The sequence below is a fragment of the Triticum urartu genome, chromosome 5A (assembly GCF_056163025.1).
Source record: "Triticum urartu cultivar PI428250 chromosome 5A, HENAU_Tu73, whole genome shotgun sequence".
NCBI classification, from domain to species: Eukaryota; Viridiplantae; Streptophyta; class Magnoliopsida; order Poales; family Poaceae; genus Triticum; species Triticum urartu.
Genome location: NC_141877.1, coordinates 65,761,422 through 65,771,449, shown reverse-complemented (window position 1 = coordinate 65,771,449; position 10,028 = coordinate 65,761,422). Strand labels below are relative to the sequence as shown.

Genomic DNA, 10,028 nt, shown 5'->3' with positions numbered 1-10,028 from the left:
ATCCCTTGTCAGATACACCATTCTCTGCCTTTCATTGCAGCAATTCTAGTGTGGTGTCCAACTTTTTCTTGTCAGCTTCGCAATTCAGGTACAAAAATTTCTTGTGATCCTCTAACATGCACTGCAACTTCTTCTTCTCCAAATCACTTGCGCAGTTTCTCTTTGCATCGACAATGGCCCGACCTAGATCATCAGTGGGCTCATCTGATGCCTCTTCTTTAGCTTCTTGCCGCATTGTTGGCTCAGCTTCTTCCCCCATTGTTGTATCATCGTATTCAGGGAACACATGGCCAGGATAGCTATCGTCGTCCTCTTCTTCTTCATTGTCTTCCATCATAACCCCTCTTTCTCCGTGCTTGGTCCAAACATTATAGTGGGGCATGAAACCAGACTCAAACAGGTGGACGTGAATGGTTCTTGACTTAGAGTAATTGTGATCATTCTTGCAGCCAGCACATGGACAAGGCATAAAACCATTCGCCCGCTTGTTTGCCTCAGCCGCAAGTAGAAAAGTTTGCACGCCATTAATGAACTCGGGAGAGCATCGGTCATCGTACATCCATTGTCGGCTCATCTTCATTACACAACACCGAAAAGACCAAATTAATACAAGTTCATACAACACTTAAATGCAACAAACAAATAACTCTCTAGCTAAAGCATTTAAATGCAACAACAAATGCCATAAAGATCGCAACTAAGGTAACAATTGATCCAACATCATAATGATACCAAGCCTCACTATGAATGGCATATTTTCTAATCTTTCTAATCTTCAAGCGCATTTTTTCCATCTTGATCTTGTGATCATCGACGACATCGGCAACATGCAACTCCAATTACATCTTCTCCCCCTCGATTTTTTTCAATTTTTCTTTCAAATACTCGTTTTCTCTTTCAACTAAATTTAATCTCTCGACAATAGGGTCGGATGGAATTTCCGGTTCACATACCTCCTACATAAAAATATCTATCAACTTGATGGGCATAATTTGTCATAAACACGAAATGCAACAAATAATTTGAAAAGAGAATATACCACATCCGAATCATAACAAGGACGAGGGCCGACGGGGACGGATATCAAAACCATGGCATTATGTATAACAAACAACGTATGGGTAAGATAATTATACGAGTAACTATATATCCAAATCACATAAACATCAATTTTTTATATAAAAACTTCATGAACAAGAGGCTCACCACAAGGTGGTGCCGGCGACGGGACGGTGCGGGCGATCGGTGATGGTTATGACGGAGATTTAGAAAGCACTAAGTAAACCACACCTACATATGCAAACTAAGTGTTATTTTGACCTCAAATTGCACATAAATCAAATACTACCACGTATAATTCCTCCCAAATTACTAAAACCCACAAATTAATCAGTATATAAACCATTGCAAGAGCTAATCTAGCAATGAGAGATGAAAGGACGAAGTTGCTAACCTTTGTGATCATTTGAACGGATGGGCCGGGGGCCTTCAAATCTTGACAAAATTTGGGAAAAATTTGTGATGAGCTTGAGAGGAAGGGAAGAACAGAGGAGAGGGGAAAGGGGGAAGAAGCGAGCTCGGGTGGACGAAGGGTTTATATAGGGCGACCTTTAGTACCGGTTTGTGGCACGAACCGGTACTAAAGGTGCTGATGGGGCCCCAGACTGACAACATCCTGCCACCACTCTTATTAGTACCTGTTCGTGGCACGAACCGGTGCTAAAAGTTCGGCAAGAACCGGTACTAATGAGAGCGGCCCGCCTAGCCGTTGGAACCGGCACTAATGGACATATTAATGCCGGCTCAAATTCAAACCGGCACTAGTGAGCTGAACATTTGACCCTTTTTCTACTAGTGTCTCTTCTTACTGATTTACTAGGTGTTGGGGCGCGCCCGTGGCGCGCCTCTTGAGGGAGAGCTGGGCGGTGCATGGTTGTAGTCGACCCTTTAACACTCTTTCCTATTCTAATTAGCGTTTGGGATGATTGTTTTAATTAACAAACTTAGCAGTAGAAATAGAAATATATATATATATATATATATATATATATATATATATATATATATATATATATATATATATATATATATACAGAGAAAGGGCATTATGGATCTAAACATGAAACATCTGACTGAGAATAGTGCACTTTACATAAGCAACAGGATAGATTTAGTGTCTTGAAAAGCTTGTGACAGGGCCAAAAGCAAACCATAGGGTATAACAGGATAGAGCATAATTAAGAGTACTTAGTGCTAGATTATATTGACACAGGGGCTGCAGCATCTTCGATGGTGCATCTAGAGGCGGTGCACGATGAAAACCAGGCGGCGCTTTGAAGTGATCTTGAAACGAAATGCATAGACGTCTCCTTCGTGAATGTTGGCACGGCGAAGAAACTCAGACCAGTTGGTGGTTATAGTGGCCCTCTTGTTGGAACTAACGTTAGAACACCAGTTTCCAAAGCTGAAAGACAAAGTTAGTTTCAGAGAAACAACATAGTTTAATATTAATAATGTATCATGTAATTACTCATCCGTGTTTTCCATAAGAAAATACATTATCCTGCCAAAACAACAAAAGCTGTGGCAGTACGAAAACTACCCAGGAACACATATGCAGGAGGTGATTATCAAAATAAAAGGACTGATAAATTTAGCATCAACAATGTATAATTTTTTTGTTTTCAAATTCATAGTTTAACTCGAAAGCAAATAAAGATGGGCCTGAAATCAACATATGTTAAACTGGTGCTGCCAACAGTTCTATAGTTAATTGCTAATCATCAATCTAATCTAATTTCACAGCATACTCTGTAGCACTAAAAGCATACTGCTGAAGTGACAACAAATCCATATCTCCAAAAATGACAAACTCTTTGCAAAAATTCTTCCCCAGGATAAGGAGGAGCATCAAATAATAAACATAGATCCATGCGGATAATATAAAATGCATAGGTCCAACATATCTATTAATCCATCTAGCTAGAAGCCTAGAACTGCATATACATGTTCCAAATCAGTGAAATAGCAAGATCCAAAACACAAAATCATATCCATGACTATGTATGTGTGGGCTCCAGTCACAAATAGGTTGGAAAAAATATTAAGCATTGGCTGGAAGTAGTGTAAAAATTCAGAGACGTTCATGGCATTATAGAAAAAGGATAAAAGGCCTTTGCCAAACCAAACGGACATGGCTTGCTGATCCAAACCCGAGTAGCCCCCAAATTCTCTATGTCCTGCTGCATCAAGGTAGAAATGAAGGAGAAGAGACACGAGAGAACAAATCGCTCAATTCATCGGGACTACAAAAAAGGTTCTTCAGGAATATATATGTTTAGAAAAGCACATACCACTCTGTCTCCCTCCGAAAGCCGCCACGAGCAGCACCACAATGCACGTCCAGAGCAGCACGGTGGTACCACCCAGTGGAGATTCTACCAGGGGGGCTTCAATAGGCTGAAGCCTACCCTCCAAAAATCCTATTTCAACTAAATATACTATACTTGCCATTTATACCAAGGTGTTTTACATCCAATAATTGCAATGCATTGCTAATTAGACCTAGGAACTTGCTTTGAGCCTACCCTTCATTTCTGTGCTAGATTCGCCACTGGTACCACCCACAGGCTAACCCATGCCGCCGGCCACGCCTTCGCGGCCTTCACGACAGCGCCCATCTGATCTGTAGCGCCTCACGAGGAAGATCTGCAGAACAATAAAAGAAACTACATTCTACGGCATTATATTTATGTGTACTTGATGTAGAGAGAAAACTACAATAATACATGGCTCTTCTAATTGGTAAATCTGCTTGGATTATGTAAACATCAACCAGATTGGTGCACAACACTATACCTGTAATATGCACAAGATCATACACCCTAAATGTGCTGGAAAGGAAGTTAACAAAATAATTTGTAATTTACAGCGGCGGAGTTTATGTTTCCACTTTTTGGAACAAAAAACTATAAATCCAAATTTCATAGGGGGCCTCGTTGCATATACACCATACAGTAAGCAAACATGATTGGACAACCGTAGGCATGTATAAATCCCACTTTGCAATGAACAACTGTACATGCTCCAGGAGTTCCCATGCAACATCAAGAAGCCAAATGGTAGACAGAATTGGAAGTCATGGGTCCCAAGTTAAGTCAAAATGTGGCAAGTTATACCAAGCTTTACCTATTTAGTCTGCTGCCCTTGTTTTATCAGGATCATCTTGCTCAGCAGTTGTCAGCCTTGCTCTCAGATGCTTGACTTCAGTGGAACTACCAAAGTATTACCCTTGCATAAGTATTATTTATATTCCTTTATTCAACTTTTGTATAATCTTCTCGCAACAGTCGACATTTAAAGATGGGCCTGTACAGATTGGAAATTAAAGTCCTAAACTCAGACTAACAATTTTCTTAGAGATCCAGGAGTTCTTAGCGAAGACATATACAACAAAAATGACATGTGCAGGTGATCCACTATGTGCAAGTGCAATCCTGCAACTATTGTGGGCATAAACCAAGTAGAAGAAGGAAATAACCTAACAAATGCAAGAGTCAGAAAACTCCACGGTTTTGGAAAATAGTTTGTCATAGGAGTCAAGAGGTCTTTTTCAAAATAGGAATCAAGAGGTACGACGACAGAACCTGAATTTGCAACTGACGGTTTCGAACAGATAGAATTAGGAAGACCTGTGAAAGTTGAAGCACCTGAAATGAGTTTAGCAGTTAGAACTGATGGCAGGTAGCCAAATTAAAGCCAAGCACTCAATGTCCAACTTATTTACCTGCATTTTTTCACTGATGAAGTCTCAGTTTTTGTAGCAGGACCTGTAGTACCAGGCATGGTGTATGACTGAGAATGGAATACTAAAAGCACCTGCAACCAATTCAGTAGTTAGAACTTAGAAGTGACATCAGGTAGACAAATAATACAGCAGGCTACGTGAAGCAAATAATGACAACAGGAAACTTAAGAGGTACAACTGGGCATTTCTAAAAGGCTACAATTTCATTGATTAGTTGAGCAGTTAGTGTCTTAGAGATGACAGCAAGTAGACAGGCATTGGTAAAGAACAACGCCCAGCTTGGTTGTTGCGTTGTAGTGCTGCTATGAATTACCATGTGACATAACATGTACTACAAGAGATCGGCCGTGACATGCATGATGGATTAGAAAAAGATTGAAATTAATGGATGCAGGTAATACACAATTTTATATGTAGACATGTGTTACTAATTTTGAATGAGTTCATACACGTTTTCATCAGCATAAACATTCACTGGGATCTACTAAGGAAATCCATGACACATACTGAACCCCTGTACTCACCCCAAAAGCCATGGAAATGGATGGTAACAACATGGTGCAGATTCACACATACCCATGCTCAGGTCCAACATTCCAAAGGAAATGATCCCCAAAATTCAGAGGCATGATGCACACCTATTTAACTGACCTATTTCGCCAAGTTCACTGAAGAGATCATTGAGCAGGTCGCGCTCATGTTTCTCCCTATCGTCTTTGTGGATCTTCCTCGGAGCTTTCTTCTTGCACTTTTCGACGGTGACAGGCCTATGAATCGAAAGCTATTACATCAGCAACAATGGAACACAGGCACAGCTCTCACGCGCGTCCATTTACTCCCAGCGTACGTTCAGATAATGAAATTGAACAGTAGAATAATCCATTGATTGAAACCCGGCCCCAAACGAAACGAGATGTAGAATCGCTCCAAGACACCTTACCCATGGCCATGGACGAGCTTCTCGGCGGCGGCGGTGCTCGTGCCTGGGGCGGCGTCTCCCCTCACGGCGGGCAGCATGGTCTACCCCGCAGACGTCTGAAGAAACCAAGAAACCTCTGCCGTAACCTGTAGACAGGAAGTCAGAAACACGTCCCAAGTCCAAATCCAGAGAGAAAAAGGATGGCAAGAAGCAGACTATGTACCTCAAACCGAAACGGGTTGGAGAAAAATGTTGCTGCCGTCGCCGTGCCGCCTCGCGGGTCTGCGCCAAGGGCCGAGCCTTCTCATCGCCGCCGTTTTCGGAGTGGCCGTGGTCTCCGGTGGTGCGTCCATCGGCCACGGCGAGTGAAACGGGCGGAGAAAAGAGGAAGAAGGATGGAAAAGGGGAAAAGCAGTCTTCTGCGGTGGCTAGGGCTGGAAAAAAGCTTGAAGCTCGTGAGCTAAACGAGTAGCTCGTGACTCGGCTCGAATCGACTCGAACTCGAAGAATAACGAGTCGAACCAAGCTTTAGTTTAAGATCGTTTATAGACCAAGTTAAACGAACCAATCTCACGAGTACTCGTGTAACTCGTTAGGCTCGGTACAAAAGATCAGCCACTCCCAATACAAAAAAAGATCAGTCACTCAGCACCTTATGTCCTAGGCGCACAACACAAGGCCTAGCCATTAAAGGCCCAACCGTCTAGAAGACTCGTGCGTTACAAGAAAATTACTATTGTTAGTGATATATATGTTTAATATATACATAATTATTTTTATAATATTTGAGGGTTTTATGTTTATATCTTTAACGAGCTTAACAAGTTAAACGAGCCAGCTCGCGAGTTATATGAGTCGAGCCAATCTTGGATTTGAGCTCGTTATAATAACGAGTCGAGTCGAGCTAGCTCGTTAACGAAACGAGCTCTAGCCTGGCTCGACTCGGCTCGAATTCCAGCCCTAGCGGTGGCGGTGCGGGCGCGCTAGCCCTCTTCTGCGACGGCGGTGCGGGCCCTACCCTGCTGCCTCCGCCGCGAGTGGGTTGAGAGAGAGAGAAGGGAGGTGGCGTGCGTGGGGAGGAGACATGGGTTGGAACGGGGCGGGCGTATCTAGGACCTCTTCCTTCTTCTCTCTTTCTTCGGCTCGTGGGGCAGCAGCGAAGCAAACGAAAAGGCAGTGCCATCGCCATCCCCTGCGCTGCCCACGTGGCATAGCCCAGCGCCCGCTCCTTCCCCGCACGTTAATGCTTCTCGATCCCTCCCCTTCTCTTCCAGTCCCCTACTCACAGAGCTTCTCATTTTGTTTTTGTAGATTTGGTTTCTCTATGTCTACAAGTTGTTTGATGAAAATCCAAAAAGGCTGACATGGGAGAATTAATCTATGTAAGTCATGTGATTTTATTTTTCTATAATTTAGTTCCAGCCAAAGATAACAAGTTGAGTAGTCCCATTAATTTTTTGCAATTTAGGTACTGAAGGAGATCAGAATGCTTTTATTTCTATTTACACCATGGGCTTTATTATAGAACAACCACAGTGGAGAAAATTATCTCATATTTATTAATATCTTTTATTGTTTTTGTTTAGTGAATAAAAACTGCAGTAGATTCCCACCTCTTATTATGGATGCACAAGTGCTTCACAATGTTTCCGTTGCTGATATCTTTGCCCTGTCTGTCTAGGTTAAATGTCAGTGCTTCACAATGCGCTTTTTACTTTGCATGATCTAACAATGCATGCCAGACTTCTGATAATTATACAATAGTATGTAGCGATGTTACTAAGACATGCTGAATGCGGAGTTTTATTTCATCTATGTTAGTACCCATGCGAATATTGAATTGTTTTACTTTGATGGTTTAGCACATGTCACAATATAGTCGGTAGTTAGGAGAAGGCATTAATCTTTTTGTTTCTTAAGCAAATAGTTCTCATGTTACAGGGTGCATGGACAAACAAATGCAAGGGGCATTGTTTCACACAACAAAGGGACTTGTGAACAACATGAAAAACTTTCAGCCATATTTTGATTACACAGAAATATGCCTTTGATGCATCCGTGTTATTATTTACTGACCGACTGTGTTTAGCAACTTCAGTGTGTAGATCAAAATTACTACTCCCTCCATCCAAAAAAGCTTGTCCCTCAAATGAATGTATGTAGCATCAAATTAGTGGTAGATACATCCATTTGGAGAACAAGCTTGGGACAAGCTTTTTTGAATGGAGGGAGTATATGATGTCATTGATCAATATCACTAAGAAGTGCTCCTGGACACAATGCTCTATATTATCATGTCTTGAATCTTCTAATTGCAAACTCAAACATTTGCATTTTGTTCTTCATTTCAGTTGGGCTTTTGTGTCAATTTTATCAGTTTCATACATTAAAAATGAGAAAAAAAATATTTTTATACAAATCCACGACACTTCGCAAAAGAGTATACATCAACATCGTCTGCTACCAAAAAAAGCAAAGTAATCTCTTTTAGTTCTTGCTTCAAATTTGTCTCACGCGCCAAATGGCGCGACAGGTCATCTAGTACTCTAAACTACAAAGTGGTATACACAAGCAAAACCTATGACAAGATAGTTCATTCTGATTGCTATGCGGGCAATGTTCAGTTCATTTTGACGCGTGGATCTTTGGAAAGAAAAAAATGGAGAATTTATTTGACTGCTGCTTGCACTGCTTATAGACAGATGAAGTGTGAAATGACAAACTATTCAAGCAGGGGTATGGAGCTGATAACAAATGTGCCCAAGTAGAAGAAGCTCGCCAAGGAGAAGCTACCAAAGATGGTGTACGGCTACTATGCCTCTGGTGCAGAAGATCAGTGGACGCCCAGGGAGAAAACAGTATGTCGCGGTTAATTTCTAGAAGGGTGATTTTTTTAATATATGTAACACAGACCACAAAACCCCCACAAAAATGATGTAGGGCAGCTAGCACCAACCAAACCTTCCCGCATCACAATAACTTCCCTCAAATCAGCTCAACTCAACACTATCTAAACTATGGTGCAGGGAACAAACGAGTAGGCAGAGAGAGAAGCAGAGTCATGGTCCTGCACCCCTTGGCCTGGCGCACATGACCATGTCGCCGGTTGGCTGCACCGCGATGCGTTTGCCGGATCCCTTCCCGAGCACAAACCTCGCCTAGAACCCAAACCCTACAGAGAAAGAGGCACACCCAGGTCAACCCACGATCGAATTCGAAGCCCAACCAAATTCATAAAAAAAGGCAGGGCAGAGTAATTTAGCCTCTCAGCACTGTGAGAAGCGGTAATATACAAATAAGCACCTCCTTAGTCTAGACCATAGAACATACAATATGAAATACAAACAGAAAAGAAGAAAAGGCAGGAACCACAATACTGCAAGACAAGTACCTTTGACATGACACTTGACTGTCCTAGTATACCAAAATCTTCATCGTCGCCGTCGACCTTTTTGATCCGTTTAACATAATCTTTCGAGTTCTGCAATAACCAACAGTATGAAAGGGTTAGAAATAATTTCAAATACAAGTCTGCACATGCAGGTACATATGAAAGTTGACATAGAGGATACTCTAAAATTTATTGATTTGATGAGTTCTTCGTCTTCTTCATCTAGTTCTACTACTATTTTTTTCCTCCTGTAACCGCTTCAACATCTCCATCGACCTCTCCGATCTGTTTAACATAAATCTTTCGAGTTATGCAATAACCAACAGTATGACAGGGTTAGTAATAATTTTAAATACAAGTTTGCACATGCAGGTACATATAAAAGTTGACATAGAGGATACTCTAAAAGTGATTGATTTGATGATTACTTCGTCTTCTTCATCTAGTTCTACTACTATTTTATCCTCCTACAAGCGCACACAAAATGACCAATATTAGAGAGAAAAGATTTTAAGAAGATAATGCCGCAGGACCACCATGCCATAGGCAAAATAATCTACATATTACCCAAAATGTGAAATCGCAAGACATGTATATCAGATATACAGAAAACAAAGTATGTTAGATCTTGCCTTTTGATGAGAGGAATGCTTCAAAATTTCATGCATCTGGTCAATGGAGACTCCAACATGTCTAGACTGTAAACATCACAATAAAACAATGTCAGTAGTCGGATCGTACCTTCATGTGCATGTTGAATTACAGGTTAACTGAACTTAAGAGAAGCTCAAATTGGATATATCGAAAGCGTTCGACTCGATGCAATGGCCTTTCCTAGTGGAAGTGCTGCATGCTATGGGTTTTGGGGCTCGCTGGGTGGACTGGATCTGCGGGCTGCTATCGACATCGTC

The 10,028-nt window shown here is 41.6% G+C and overlaps 1 protein-coding gene and 1 long non-coding RNA gene across 3 annotated transcripts; both read right to left on the bottom strand.

Moving 5' to 3' along the window:
• Window positions 1-2,113: 2,113 nt before the first annotated feature.
• Window positions 2,114-6,184, bottom strand: LOC125555645 (protein IRON-RELATED TRANSCRIPTION FACTOR 3-like). 2 transcript variants are annotated; one of them, XR_015603225.1, is made up of 6 exons: window positions 5,950-6,184; window positions 5,748-5,872; window positions 5,459-5,574; window positions 4,787-4,878; window positions 4,647-4,709; window positions 2,114-4,368 (listed from the first exon to the last, which is right to left on the bottom strand). XR_015603225.1 is itself a non-coding variant. In XM_087522618.1 (5 exons), exons 2-4 carry the CDS (start codon window positions 5,822-5,824, stop codon window positions 4,811-4,813), a joined length of 261 nt encoding a protein of 86 aa, XP_087378744.1. In that variant the 5' UTR covers window positions 5,825-5,872; window positions 5,950-6,184; the 3' UTR covers window positions 4,402-4,709; window positions 4,787-4,810. The 2 variants fall into 2 exon arrangements, 1 of the variants encoding a protein (XP_087378744.1); XM_087522618.1 differs by lacking the exon at window positions 2,114-4,368 and having other exon boundaries at window positions 4,402-4,709.
• Window positions 6,185-8,410: 2,226 nt separating this feature from the next.
• LOC147968071 (uncharacterized) lies at window positions 8,411-9,768 on the bottom strand. The gene is made up of 3 exons (XR_015603224.1): window positions 9,299-9,768; window positions 9,118-9,207; window positions 8,411-8,898 (listed from the first exon to the last, which is right to left on the bottom strand). It is a non-coding gene; the product is annotated as an uncharacterized LOC147968071 (long non-coding RNA).
• Between the last annotated feature and the right edge of the window lie 260 nt (window positions 9,769-10,028).

Excerpts from the sequence above, each read along its gene's own strand:
- LOC125555645 (XM_087522618.1), bottom strand. The coding sequence starts at position 5,824 with ATGCTGCCCGCCGTGAGGGGAGACGCCGCCCCAGGCACGAGCACCGCC. Across the intron at positions 5,575-5,747 it reads AAGCTCGTCCATGGCCATGG|GCCTGTCACCGTCGAAAAGT; the intron begins GTAAGGTGTCTT and ends TTCGATTCATAG. Across the intron at positions 4,879-5,458 it reads CAGTGAACTTGGCGAAATAG|GTGCTTTTAGTATTCCATTC; the intron begins GTCAGTTAAATA and ends AATTGGTTGCAG.